At 37.9% G+C, this 15,518-nt stretch overlaps 1 protein-coding gene across 1 annotated transcript in view; it reads right to left on the minus strand.

The window, feature by feature from the left end:
• Positions 1-246: 246 nt before the first annotated feature.
• LOC145978788 (uncharacterized) overlaps positions 247-15,518 on the minus strand; it is a 208,503-nt gene continuing 193,231 nt past the window's right edge. The window contains exons 22-24 of the mRNA XM_083111607.1: positions 10,984-11,028; positions 6,148-6,189; positions 247-300 (exon numbers count right to left, since the gene is read on the minus strand). Of these exons, the coding sequence (XP_082967733.1) occupies positions 247-300; positions 6,148-6,189; positions 10,984-11,028 (141 nt within the window). The remainder of the gene's footprint in view (positions 301-6,147; positions 6,190-10,983; positions 11,029-15,518) is intronic.

The following is a 15,518-nucleotide window of genomic DNA, read 5'->3' on the forward strand; positions in this document are numbered from 1 at the left end:
GTAATGATATATTATTATTATTTTGGGGATCACCCAATGTGATTTATTATAAACTATTTATATGTGTACTATTTCTCCTATTAGTTTTGTTTAAATTTTGTTCTTCTTTATCTTTAAATGATATATGCTGAACACTGTCCGAGTAATAGGTAAATATTGTTTTCCATTCTGCTTTGTTTATCATGTTATTTACATTTAAAGTATCCTTGTAAAACTGATTTAATACAAGCAGAAAATGAAGTACTTTCAACATACTTGACTTGTACTTGGTCCTGCCTCTCCTGCCATGAAAGGATCAACCTGAAACACAAAAAGGAAAGAAAAATCATGAAAAGACAAATAGTTTGACACTTGCTCTATTTACTGAAATATATTTTTTTTGTTTATTTCTCACAAAAGAAAGAAAAAAGGAGGAAAAATTTCCTTCTTGAATATGTACATTTAACCTTAGTGGATGGATGTGAGATGTATCGACCACACAGGTATTTCCTTTGAGATAAATCGACCAGCACCAGGAGGCAGCAATGCTCCATTTCTTGAAAACTACACACAATATTTCAATTCTGTTTTTTTTTGTTCATATACACATGAAGCCATGATATACTCAAAATACAATACAATATATCCATTCTTACTATTATTAAGAAGGCAGATTGAAAAGGTCCTTTGTTAGCCCTGGAATATTATGGAATAGATTTATACAATGAGCTGTAACTCCTAAATCCCCACTTCTTTTTGAAAAATTTCAATTTCTCATGAAATAATGAGTAAAAAGCTACACATTAATAACGTGCAACAATTAAAGGTCCAAGGGGAGTGAAGGGGCTGATGCAGGGGCAAAGACCTGATTTTCAAAATTTGCCCACACTATGTGGCAACAATTGATAAAACATTTCTTGAAAACTACAATCAATATTTCAGTTCTTCTTCTTTTGTTCATTAGTATACACATAAAGATATAACATACTCAAATTACAAAACAATATATCCATTGTTACTATTATTAACACGATAGATTGAAAAAAGCCCTTTGTTTCTCTCTTGATATTATGGGATAAACTTTAGAAAATAGGCTATAACTCTTCAACAACCAACTTTTTCCGATATATTTCACTTTTACATGTAATAATGTGGCCTTTATAGTGGATGCATCAATAAGAAACAGTATCTTGAAATTTACCCCAGTAGATAAGTAGGTTAGCCTCCCTAACAGTGAAAACAAAACTGTACAACATGACAATTATAAATGCCTATGCTCCAACTCAGGACAAGGATGAACTGACAAACTGACAACTCTATGACTCTATACCATCTAATGATGCAAAAATGATTATGGGTGACCTAAATGCACAAATAGGCATGGAAGAAGCAATGCAATGACAATGGGCAATTGCTTATAGATTTTGCAACAAGTAAGAATATAGTAATCAGCTCTACACTCTTCCCACACAAGAAAATACATAAACAGACGTGGATGTCCCCAGATGGATGAACACTGAATCAAATAGATCATGTACTAATAGAAAAAAAGATGGGTATCAAACATAATAGATGTAAGAACATATAGAGATGCCATTTGTGGCTCAGACCATTTCTTAGTTAAAGCCATCCTAAGATGCCGTATAATGAAAGCTAGAGCAGATGGTGTTTCCAAAGCTCAAAAACTCAGAACTTCAAGATGAAAAGTCTACTACACAATTCAGATTATCATTTTCAGCCAAACTACAGAGCAAAGAAGATGACCCCATAGAAGACATATAGGATAAATGGGAGTCAATGAAGAATAATATCACAGCGGTAGCTAAGGAAGTTCTTGGAACAGGCATTAAGAAGAACAAAAAGGAATGGTTTGATGAAGATTGCAAAGAAATAGTTGAATTGAGAAATAAAGCATACCATGCATATTTGAGTTGTCCAACAAGAAGGAAAAACAAGCCTTAGATAGATGGAATAAAGAAGTACACACAATATGCCAGAAAAAGAAAAGGAAGTATATAACAGAGAAAATAATTAATATTGGAGAACAATATAGGTCCAACAATACATATATGGCATATAAAGAAGTAAGATAAATCAAAGGAGGATTTAAAACCAGAACAAACTGTTGTAAAGATAAAGATGGGCTACTTCTGGGAGATAAGGAAACAATCAAACATAGATGGAAAGAGTATTTCTCGAGACTACTAAATTCAACACAGTCAGTGTATGTCCACAAAGAAACTAGCAGGAAAATAATTGCCAGGAAAAATGTAGAACCATGAACTCCCTTACAAGGCAAGAATTTGAAAAAGCATTAAAAGCCCAAAGAAACAATATAGCTTCAGGAATAGATGACATACCAGCAGAGCTATGGAAAAATGGAGGGATCAAACTCAAAGAGACACTGTTTCAATTGATAACATAAGTATGGACTCTAGAAGAAATGCCTAAGGATTGGCAGAGAAGCATAATTTGCCCAATATACAAAAAGGGGGTCAAATTGGAAAGTAAGAACTATAGGGGGTATTTCACTTATGCACACCATATAAAATATTCACATCAATAATAAGAAGCAGATTGGAACCATATGCAGAAACAATCATAGGAGAATACCAGGCTGGTTTTAGGAAAGGGTGCTTCACCATTGAACAGATATTTACAGTAAAACAAATATTGCAGAAGTGTTGGGAAGGTAATATAGATGTCTTTCCAATCTTCGTTGACTTCCAGCAAGCTTACAACTCCATAGATAGAGTCCTCCCTGATGGTGCAGAGGTAACGTTGTCACCTTGTAATCCAGGGATCCCAGGTTCAATACCCGGTAGAGGCACATTCCACAGTGGTTCAGATCCCACTTTAAACTGTAGGTCCGGTTCCGATTAGACTTATTGTGCATAAAGTGGACTTAAAACACCAAATCAATTAAAACACCAACTCAATCAATCAATCAAACCCATAGATAGAGATATGAATAGGCCATATTATGAAAGAATTCAGAATACCAGAGAAGTTAGTCAGATTGGTAGAAATGACAATAAAGAGTACCTTTGCCTCTGTACGGATCCGAGTAGAATTGGGAGACATCTTTGAAGTAAAGCAAGGGCTGAACCACAGGAGATGGACTGGCCTCACTCATTTTCAACCTGGTGTTGGAATACGTTATCAGTCAGCTACGAATTGATACCAGAGGCACTCTACAATACAAATCTACACAAATAGTTGGATATGCAGACGATATTAACATCAAGGGTAGATCACCAAGAAGAGTAAAGGAAGTCTTTAAGGACCTGAATGAGGAAGGCAAGAAAGTTGGACTAAAAATAAACGAGAATAAGACAAAGATACTAATCCAGTCAAGGAAAGGAAGAAACTGTGAACAGAACATGATAATAGAAAACTTTAACATTGAAATGACCAACAACTTCTCATACCTAGTTACAAACTTGAATGATAAAAATGAAGATATAGCAGAAATACAAGCACATATTCAACAGCAAACAAGGCCTACTTCTCGATATTACCTTTAATCAGATGTAAAGATGTCAATTGGAGAGCTAGAGTGATGCTATACAAAACACTCATTTGTAGTATTGTAACAGTTGGGCTGAAAAGTTCGTAGGCTGACTCATAGATGGCGTTACTAGAATTAAATCCATGTGATTTTACTTAGTACTAACCTTCAAAACATACGTGTATACATTTCACAGCTGCCGGATAATAGCAGCTTTTGTTATTGTGAAAAAATGGATAAAAAAGAATTTTGTGTGTTAACAAAGCATTGCTTTTTGGCGAAAAAAAAATACTGTTGAAGCCAAGGCTTGGCTTGATAAACATTATTCGGACTCTGCACCAGGAAAATCAACCGTTGAGAAGTGGTTTGCTAAATTTAAACGAGGCGAAATGAGCATCGAAGACGATGCACGCAGTGGACGCCCCAAAGAGGCTGTTACCGACGAAAACATCAAAAAAGTCCACAAAATAATTTTAAATGATCGTAAAGTGAAGTTGATCGAGATAGCTGAGATTATTACATAGCGTTGTTGGAGCGTTTAAAGGATGAAATCACGAAAAAACGGCCCCATTTGAAGAAGAAAAAAGTGCTGTTTCATCAAGACAATGCACCGTGTCACAAATCAATGAAAACGATGGCAAAATTATATGAATTAGACTACGAATTGCTTCCGCATCCACCATATTCTCCAGATCTGGCGCCTAGTGACTTTTTCCTGTTTGCAGACCTTAAAAGAATGCTCGCTGGAAAGAAATTTAGCACTGATGAAGAGGTAATCGCCGAAACTGAGGCCTATTTTGAGGCTAAAGAGAAATCGTACTATAAAAATGGCATCGAAAACTTGTGTGACCGCTATAATCGTTGTATCGCCCTCAAAGGCAACTATATTGAATAATAAAATCGAATTTTGTCAAAAAAATATTTTTTACTATGTTAGCCTATGAACTTTTCAGCCCAACTGTTAGTATATGAATGTGAAGCATGGACTCTTACGGAACAAGCCGCTAACAAACTTGACTCATTTGAGCGTAAAATTCTCCGAAGGATCTTTTGCCCTGTTCAGTCACAAGGAGTGTGGAGAATTAGATATAATGACGAAATTTACAAACTTTATAAGGAAGTACCTCTCTCCATATACATAAGAATAAAAAGACTACTGGGCTAGCCATGTAGCTAGAATGGATGAGCACCGGATCCCAAAGAAGATGCTAGGAGAAAATATTGGAGGAAGAAGACCTGCAGGAAGACAAGGATTAGATGGGAAGACAGTGTCAAGAAGGATGCGGACTCCATCCTTCACATCAGAAACTGGAGAAGAGCAGCCCAAGACAGAACCTTCTGGAGGAAGAAAGTTGGTGAGGCCATGGTCCGAAAACAAGCCAAAGTGCCATAGGTAACAGGTAACATGTAATAATGAGTAAAAAGCAACACTTTAACAATGTGCAGTAATTAAGGGTCCAGAGGGGATCCAGGGGCAAAGGACCAAATTTTAAAATTTTCCAAAATCATCCAACTTTTCTGAATGCCATAATGACTTTTTCCTTTTTTTTTAGTTGGATCACGGACATTACATATCTTCAAACACGTGTTCTTTATCATGCTTCTCTCTAAATTTGGTCCATCCAGCATTCATGAGGCCAATGCTACAAGCGAAATTCTGGAAATTCTTTCCATACGCTGACAATGTTGCTGCTGTTTCAATGGAACTTTGCATGGATGTAGGAATGTACATACTACATTTTGTTCATTCACTTCAGTCTATTCTGGGAGCCACAGGGCCAATTTTTTCTATATTTCAATTTTTTCTTCTTACGTTAGCACTCATTATTAGAAGGCATGATGTATAAATTTTTCATCCACCAAAAGCCTTGACTTTAAGAAAGAAAACAAAACCAATCTTGCCTCTCTACTACAATTAGTGCTCAAGCTATGTACTAATCACCCAATGTTATACTTTAATAAATTTTTATATGCAAACTATTTCAAGATATCCTATTGTGGTAACACAGGCATGTTATTATCTCTCCTACTGAGGCAATGTATTGTTCCCATTTTATTTTTATGATTTTTTTATAAGGTGTGTCCTTCTTTTAGAGGTCTGCACGGGCTCGGGCCAGGCCCTCGGGCCTAGGCCCGGCCCGGCCCGCGGGCCGGACTCGGGCCATAAATAACCAGAACTTCTCGGGCTCGGGTCGGGCCCGGGCCCGGGCCTCGTGGCTATTTTGTTAGCGAATATTGTCATCGAAAAATAATTTTTAATTATTGAAATTATGGTTTACTTCGAGAATGAGAATAGGAGCACGAAGTACAACAGTGCCCATTTTTTTTTCAAATGCTGAATTGGAAAGTAATTTTAATTATGTTTTCGGGCTCGGGCCGGGCTCATGTTTACTTATTATCGGACTCGGGTCGGGTTCGGGTTTCTTTTCCTCGGGCCGGGCCGGACTCGGGCCTTACAATTTAGGCCCGTGCAGACCTCTACCTTCTTTATCTTCAAACTATACACAATGCACAATGTTTTAATGAATAATCCATGTCACGTCTTAAAATTTTGTCTTGCTTTTTATGTTCCTTGTAAACAAACACTTAAATTTAAAGTATTCTTGCAAATCTGCTATTAATACAAGGGGGGAGGGAATGAAGTTTTCTTAACATACCTGACTTATCCTTCCTGCATCTTCAGGCACAGGAGACTCAACCTGATACACAAAAAGGAAAGAAAAATCATAAATACATGAACAATTGGACATTATATATTGTCATATGCTGAAAAATGCATTCTACAGTTTTGATTATTTTTAACAAACATAAAGAAGAAAAAGGGGACAAGATTTAATTATTGAATACAGAAGGTGGAGGAACTTGGTGGTGGTTGAGATACTACATTAAACTGTAGGTATAGTTCCAATTAGCCATACTGTGCATAACGTGGACTTAAAAGCAAAACTCCTACTTGAATACAAAAATATCTAGAAAATAACATAAATGTACAGCAATTACAAACAAAATATAAGCAGCTCAGTTTTTACTTATTGTACATCAAACTATCCTCTGTAACTTGAAGAAAAGTACCAGAAAAGCAGTAAACATATGCACAGAAAGAGAGAATTGAAGAGACTGAGTTTTTGACATTCTTTAAACTCTTGAGCATATGTTTATTATTGGGAAGAGAGAGACGCAGTAGTATATAAATACGGAGAAACTAATACTCACTTTTATCCGTGAAGCTGTTTTTTCTTTTTCGGTTAATTTTGGTGGCCACTGCCACGATCCTCGGAACTTGCTGTACTGTTGCTTGGCGTGCGTCTTTTGCAGTGGTCAGAAGTAGCGAGCTACTTGTAGCGTCGCTACTGTAGCTAGCTACAAAATTTGTAGCCGTAGCTGTAGCGACGCTACATTTTGAAAATTGTAGTTGTAGCGGTAGCAAAGCTACAAAATTTCTGTAGTTGTAGCGAAAATTTCGCTACAGCTACATTTTTTCTCAGCATTTTGAGGTGAATTTAATGTGGCAACAGCGTCAGAAAAAATCGACAAATACCCTTAATTTTGCAGGAGGTTCATTAAGACAGTCTATTACATGAAGACACAGATTATGTAGATTATAGATATCTGCGTAATTTATTTAATTAGTATCAATAATTCAGATATCCACATAACTAACTGACATATATGAATATATTCCAGCTAACAGCTTTGTTTTTTTTAGCTGCATCACTATTTTGGAGAGAAACATGCCTCGTTTGCTGCACTGCTGGAAAAAGTGCCTCGTTTGCTTCACCCCTGGAACAAATCCTGTAGATATCCATGGTGTAAGAAACACCAAAATGTCATTAATTGCTGTGTAAAACACAACTTGCAGTGCAAAAATGAGTGATGGATTTTCCACTGCACTGACAAAGGAATAGTGCCAGCAATAAATGGCTCAGTACGTTAACAGCATTGATCATCGTCAGTATATAGAATCTCACCAGCAAGAAATTATTGTTACAAGAATTATATACAGTTTCTGGAATTATAATTATTTTCGCGATAACTTTTGTTCACAAATTTTAAAATTATAATACGTTTAGAACACTCAGGTTTACACGACAGTTTCCTAAATATATTTTATCATATTGCAAAAAGTATACATTGTTTTCAAATTTATGTATTTTTCCTACTTTTGCGTCGCTTTGCTGTAACTTCTGCTAATCATGACATTCTCATCATCATCATCCTTTGCCATTTCCTGCCTCTGGCTGGGTAGGCATAGAAGTCAAGCCTCTCCATTTTTCCTGGTCTTCCACCACTCCTCTCTTTCCACTGGGTTCCAATCTTGTCCTCTTCTCCTAACACTCTCCACTATCTGCTTTTTTCACCAACATCTTGGTCTCCCCGTTGGCCATATTCCCACTCCTTTTGCATTATAAGCTCTTACTGGTAGTCTTTCTGCATCCATCCTCTTCATGTGTCCGAAACATCTCATCTGTACCTGATCTATTCTGTCCTGAAGCTTCACCCCAACCACTATCACTGTCTGTCGGATCTCCTCATTCCTTATTCTATCCCTTCCTCCACTGCCTGCATCTTCTTTTTGTTTCTCTATTACATTGTCCAAGTCTCTGCTCCATACGTAATTACTGGCACATAGTATGTGTTATATATTACCTTCTTGCATTTCATAGGTACACCCCTGTTCCATATTAATCTTCGAATGCTTTGGTATAGTCCACCACCCATTTGTCCTCTTCTGTTTACCTCCTCATCTATTCTTCCACTTCTCTCAATCATGACAATGAGGATGAACGGTTTATTTAATTATTCTCTTATCTAGTCTCTTTCTGCCACTTTCGGCTAATTGTAAGTACAAGGAAGAATGTTGAATGATGAGCAGTGTGGGGAATGGAGGAGCAGGAGGATCCCATCCTCCCAACTTGGCATCTTTCCTAGTTTTTGTTTTGAGTCCACTTTATGCATAGATAAGCTGATCGAGACTGGATCCGAACCACTATGTGCCTCCGCTGGGTATCGAACCTGGGGCCCTTTTGTAATCAAAGGGCTCCAGGTACTTTTCATTCAAAATGCTGCCTTCCTATCAGTCTATAAAAAAATATTTATTCTCAAGAAAAATATGTTGATGTGAACATGAATACATAATCCTTCCAAATTTTATTTGTGTATAGTTGTAATCATTAATTTTGGTAACACCCTAATTGCAATATTCATATATCAAATTTGGATTGATATGCCACCTGCATAGGTATGGTATTCTCAAAAACTATAGTAAAAATAAGTAACTGAAGTAACATGCTATCAAAATTATTGAATGATGGGAACCATATTAATAAATAACAGAATTTATTTACCAGTAGTAGAAGATTTTTAATACCCATATGGTTGTTTTTAATTTTTTATGCAGAAGTAGCGCAAAAGTAGCGAAGTAGCGAGTAGCGCACATGAGTAGCGTAGCGAGCTACTTTTTGGAAAATGTAGCTGTAACTGTAGCAAAGCTACATTTTGGAAGAGTAGCTGTAGCTGTAGCGAAGCTACTTTTAAAATGTAGCGTTCTGATCACTGGTCTTTTGTTTGTAGTTCTCTGGCTGTCGCTAGGTGCGCTGTTGTTAACTGTGCATCTGGATCTGTGTCGTCTGCTATTTCCAGGCGATAACTGTTGTAGTAGGGGAATTCAAGTGTCGTGCGCTTGCCCGCTATCGATGTTTAGCTCGTGCGGGAAGTGCATAATGACGTGCGTTTCCCTTATTTTGGTGTCGACGAGCGTGTGGGCAGTGTGTTTGACTTGAACCTTTTGAATTTCATGGCTATTTATTTGATATGTTTAGCAGAGAAGTAGTGGGTTGGACTTTTTTCGCATCTGCTAGGTGCTGTTGGATTCTTTCATTTGACAGATCTGATGGACCTGCCAATGTAATGTGCCTTGCATTCATGCTCTGCATCGTATACATCTGGGTTATCAAGGGGGGAGAGGAAGTACCGTCTGTGTTTGTTCAATTTATCAGCTATTTTGGAATTGAGTTTGTGCACTACTTTGATGCCATATGGGAGAAGGGCTTTGGATATGCGGTTGGAAGTGGTGGTATGGTAGGGGAAGGCAAACCATTTATATTGGCCGCTGGAGGTTGATTGTGGCTGGGTTGCTTGCGGATAGGTTGATTGTGGTTGGTTAGGGTGTCTGACCTATATTTCCGCTTTACTGCACCAAGTGGAAAGTTGTTCTTCAGTGCAGCCATGTTTCATGGCTATTTCAGTGATGATGGCTATCTCCTATTGTAGATCTCCTATTGTAGATACTCCACACTCCAGAACTACAATACATCCAATAAGGAAGGTACGCGGATGGCACTATAGTTGTATACAAAAAGACAGAAGTACTCAACCTTCTAGTGAACAAGCTAAATAGCATCCACCCCAGGATCAACTTTTTGATTATTTTTTGATCCAACTGCATATCCAAAGCCCTTCTCCCATATGACATCAAAGTAGTGCACAAACTCAATTCCAAAATAGCTGATAAACTGAACAAACACAAACTGTACTTCCGCTCCCCCCTTGATAACCCAGGTGTATACGATGCAGAGCGTGAATGCAAGGCACATTACATCGGCAGGTTCATCAGATCTTTCAAATGAAAGAATCCAACAGCACCTAGCAGATGCGAAAAAAGCCCAACCCACTACTGCTCTTGCTAAACATATCAAATACAATAGCCATAAAATTCAAAAGGTTCAAGTCAAACACACTGCCCACACGCTCGTCGACACCAAAATAAGGGAAACGCACATCATTATGCACTTCCCGCATGAGCTAAACATCGATATCTGGCAAGCGCACGACACTTGAATTCCCCTACTACAACAGTTATCGCCTGGAAATAGCAGACGACACAGATCCAGATGCACAGTTAACAACAGCGCACCTAGCGGCAGCCAGAGAACTGCAAACAAAAGACGCACGCCAAGCAACAGTACAGCAAGTTCCAATGAGGATGGTGGCAGTGGCCACTTAAATTAATCGAAAAAGAAAAAACAGCTTCGCGGATAAAAGTGAGTACTAGTTTCTCCGTATTTGAGCATATGCTTAAGAACGTTATACAGAATAATAAATACTCCCTCTGTCCAATAATTATTGTCCGGTATGCCAAAATGGTAACTTTTTATTTATGTTCTTTTGGATACTTGATCAGGCAATTTGTACTGATCCTTGAGTAATAACGTTGTATGACTGTTTCCCGTGTTTCATTTTCTTCTTCTGTATACACAAGTGTGACAGTTTGAGTATCGGACAAGTATTTTGTGACAACAAACAAAAGTGTACCGGACAATAATTATGGGACAGAGGGAGTATTGAAAAATAAATAATCATAAAAAAAATTCTTGCTCTTAAAATTTTTTGCACAAAATGTTTTAAATTTATGTGAACATCAACTTTTCCAACTCTCTTTCCTGAAAATTGTTTTCATAAATCCATTATTAATATTAAGGGGAAAATGAACATACCAAACTAGTGGTTAGTCCTGCCTCTTCAAGAATGGGGGGAGGAACCTGAAACACAAAGAATAAAATATATTTTGGATGGGCAGATATGCAATTTTTATCTTTTATTGATATAGTGTGGATATAAAATAATACTGGTACCAATAACCAATATTCTACTAACATATTAAATGGGAAGCATTTCATTACGAATGTAAATAGCTTATTCAATATCCTATTTAGTGTACAGAGCCGTGCGACTTCAATGGGTTTTGCGTTAAGGACAATAACTATGCATTTAAAAATGTACTGTTAAAACTTAGTACAAGTATTTGAATTGGAAATTCTTCATTTATAAGAGAAGTACACTCAAACAAAAAATAGAATACTACTTTGATAGATGTATGTATTCAATTACATTTATTCCTAATAAAAAATTAAATAAAAAAAAATTGATAAAAAATTTCATAATTACTCAAATAAATAAAAGTTATTACTTTCAAAGCCTCAAAGTACTTAGGCTCTATTCCTGTTCTCTAAGTAGTATTTTTCTTACTGCTTTTTTGAAGCTGCTGTGTGTACTACATGAGTTAGCATCCGGTGGAAGTGCATTCCAACAATATACAGATGCAGCGAGCTTTGAAAGATGACAAACATATTGAGTTTGAAAAGTTGTCTGGATTAAGTTTTGTGGAGTTTCGAGTTGTGCAGTGCATTTTATGTTTAAATTTTGTCTGCTAAATATTAAAGTGTAAGCCACATGAAGTTTTGTGCGACATATCATATTAAACCATTTAAGCCAATTTAAGTTGTGCAACAACTTCTTCTAAAAATGTATGCATGAATTCTGTACTTTTTGTAAGATTCTTGCAATCTTTTTGTTAAAATAATACCATAAATCATGTCACGATCATCAAAGATACAGATGATATATTGCACAAAATGTCATTTAATTTCTGTTGAGGGTAAATGTGATGATTGATAAAGTGATCTAAGTGTATCAAGAGGCTGTTGAACTTTGCAATGTTATGTGGTTTTGCCAATCAAATTTCTGATCAAATATCACCCCTACATTTTTGTGTAGTGTAGGACTCCTCACATTATTAATATTAATTGATAACACATTTGTTTGGATTTTATTTACAGCAGCGCCAGAACTAATTAATGTAAAGCAGCACCTATTGAAGTTTATTACAAGACCACTGCATTTATAACAGTTATTTATAGCATCAGGATCATGGTTCAGGACATCAATTGTTGTATTTGTATTTTTTGGATTTATTGGCAACATTAACTTCATGTTGTCAGCATAACAATAAGGTACATTGTGTCAGTGGTAAGGAAGGAGTATAGAAAAGGACTAGGGATGGTAACAAAATCCGGATTTCAATTATCCTATATACATTTTGGATGAAATGGATAATCTTGATATCCGAATATCTGGGTAATTCACATATATGGATAATCTGGATAATCCAAATATCCACATAATAAGGATATATAGATAATTTGGATATCTGGATAGTAGAGATTTGGTGAAGGATTTGTATAAAATCTGTACAGTGAAATATGAACATGACAAACAAAAGAATATGTTGATAGCCCATAAAACGGATACACAATAACACTGTCTGGATAAAGCACACATTCAGATATTTGGACATTTCAGATATTCTGAATATTTGGATAACTGGATATTCCTAACATAAACTGCTGGATATATCAGATTAATAAAATGAAAGCTACACTTGGTAATATTTTTTCCATCAACAATATACAGAGTGTATCATAAGTGATGGTCATAAATGAAACCAGAGATACATCGCGTCAAACCCAGACGAAAGTTCCTCTTCCACTTTTATGAGAGATGCTCAGTGTCGGAGCTAGACACCACCGAAAGTGTGGGAAAGTACAGTTTACACTTCTGTAGGACGAGTACTATGGCAGTTAGAAAGGTGGTTCCAAAGAAATCATAAAGGAATCTTATGTGCTCTACCAGAAACGCACCATGGGAGATGTGTGGGACCTATGCAGAAGGGACTCCCCATAGGAAATGGTGTTCCCCGTAGAAAGAATACGTTAAAGGGATATCTGAGGAACCAGGTGGACATCAATTACATGATATCCAGATACCATTCACAATTACGGAAACACGATAGACGAAACCGGGATAATTTTAGCATGGTTGCGTTGCTGAAGGGGCAATGGGCATAGTATCACTGACAGTAAATGCAAGCAAAATGCTCGTTGGCTGATGAATGTTATGGGAAAACAGTGTTTAGCTGTGGTTGGTAGTTTGTAAAAGATGGAAAGAGGATGATGTGTGAAGGGAATTGACGAGGGCCTATGAAAAACCTCCATCCCACCTTCCTGATGGAAGAAACACCCATACAAAAAAGAGAATACGTAAGATGAAAGAAACAAAACCAATACCTACAGTGGTAAAATGAATTTTGTTTTCCGATGGTCACGGGAGTTGAACCCTCAACCTACTGAATGTAAGCTGAACATTTTACCACTTGGGCACTGTGACACAGTAGTGTTGTGGTGTGAATGCAGGATGTAGGCACGATACCTAGGTACATACGTACGTATTGTTAATCGAAACTAGGGATGGTACCGAGCCCGAGACCAGTCTCAGTCTCATCTCGAATTCGAGACCAAGATGAGAACGAGACCACCTCTCTGCAGACAAGACGAGAAATAGACCACCACCCTTGAGATGTGTTTGAGATGAGACCGAGATGGCCACCTAGTACACAAGACGAGACCGAGAACGAGATCACCTTTTTGAACTAGAGACGAGACTGAGACCAAGGAAAGTCTCATCTCGTCTCGATACCATCCCTAATCGGAACGTACAGACGTTATTAGAAATCACTGTACTTCATACTGTAGGAGCCTTTGAATTATGTCAAAGGTACGATGTGTTCTAATAGTATTACGTAATACATAATTTGCGTAGTTCCTATCCTTACTGTCAGGGGGGCAGCAGCGTTACTTGCATCAAGGCTAGAAAGCACACTGAGACTTAGTTCAGTATAAGTGTGTCTGTTCGAGATGGAATACGTACAACAGTGTCTGTCAGTGAAGTGCATGTACTTCGCGGTTCAAATGGAACGTGTGTACACTAACGAGGAATATGCGGACATGAATTTCTTCCATGGGAAAGCAGACGGCAATATGCAGTGGAGGCTGCACGCCTATACAGGAAGCTTTTCCTCACCAACTGCACCCTGATCATTGCTTGTTCATAAGGTTGCACCAACGCCTCCGAGAACACGACAGTTTTGAATATGGAGAAAGAAGCGGGAAGCCAACACGTATCACAGTGGAAGAAGAGGAAAGCATTTTACAATGCGTTGAAGAAGCACCAGGGACGTCAACTAGGAGGATTGCGACACAGGAGCAAGGTATTTCTCACAGCAGTGTGTGGCACATTTTACACCATCACTTGCTCTCCCTGTACCATCTTCAACGCGTACAAGGTCTCCAAGTAACGGATTGCGAGGCCAAGGTAAAGGTTTTGTGAGTGGATGCTGCAAAAACTTGCATTACACCCACGCTTTTTAGGTGACATTTTGTTCAGAGATGAAGCTGGGTTCACTCGTGATGGAATTGTGAACTTTTATAATACTCACGTGTGGTGTGATGAAAATCCCCATGAAATGTTTGAGTCACGGGGTCAGCAACGTTTCACCTTGAATGTGTGGATGGGTGTAGTAGGTGATTCGAACCTCACATCCTGCCACCCAAACTCAATGGTTGTGGGTACCTTCAGTTCCTACGTAATCATCTTCCATGCCTACTGGAAGATGTTCCTCTTCACCAGCAGTTGTGTATGTGGTTCATGCATGATAGGGCACCAGCACATTTTGCTTTACCTGTGTGGTGGCACCTTACGACCTTGCACTGGATAGGTCATGCGGGGCCTGTATTGTGGCCACCACGGTCACCTGATTTAAATCCATTGGATTTTTGTACTTGGGGTTACATGAAGAGCATGGTGTAAAGCTCTCCTGTCGATAATGTTGCCGAGTTAGAGGAACATGTGATTGATGCATGTGCACAAATACGAAATACACCGGGGATATTGGAAAGAGTACGGAATTCACTACACCCATGGTTGCGCTGTTGTGTGGAAATGAACGAAAGTCATTTTGAGCACTTGCTGTGACTTCTTATACAGTGTTCTACCTGTGAAGTAAAATGTATCATACGTGTTCAGGGTATATTTTTTTAATACCTTCCTTGAAACTGTTTCCCATCTGAGGTCACATTCAACCACAATGTTTTCCCATGACATTCGTCAGCCAACGAGCATTTTGCTTGCAATTACTGTTGGTGTTGCTATGCCCATTGCCCTTCCGGCAACGCAACCATGCTAAAATTATCCCGGTTTCGTCTATTGTGTTCCCGTAATTGTGAATGGTATCTAGATATCATGTAATTGACGCCCACCTGCTTCCTCAGATATCCCTTGCATGTATTCTTTCTACAGGGGACACCGTTTTCTATGGGGAGTCTCTTCCGCAGAAGGTCCCACAGATCTCCCATGG

Source organism: Lepisma saccharinum, chromosome 25 (assembly GCF_977018435.1).
Source record: "Lepisma saccharinum chromosome 25, izLepSacc3.1, whole genome shotgun sequence".
Lineage (NCBI taxonomy): Eukaryota > Metazoa > Arthropoda > Insecta > Zygentoma > Lepismatidae > Lepisma > Lepisma saccharinum.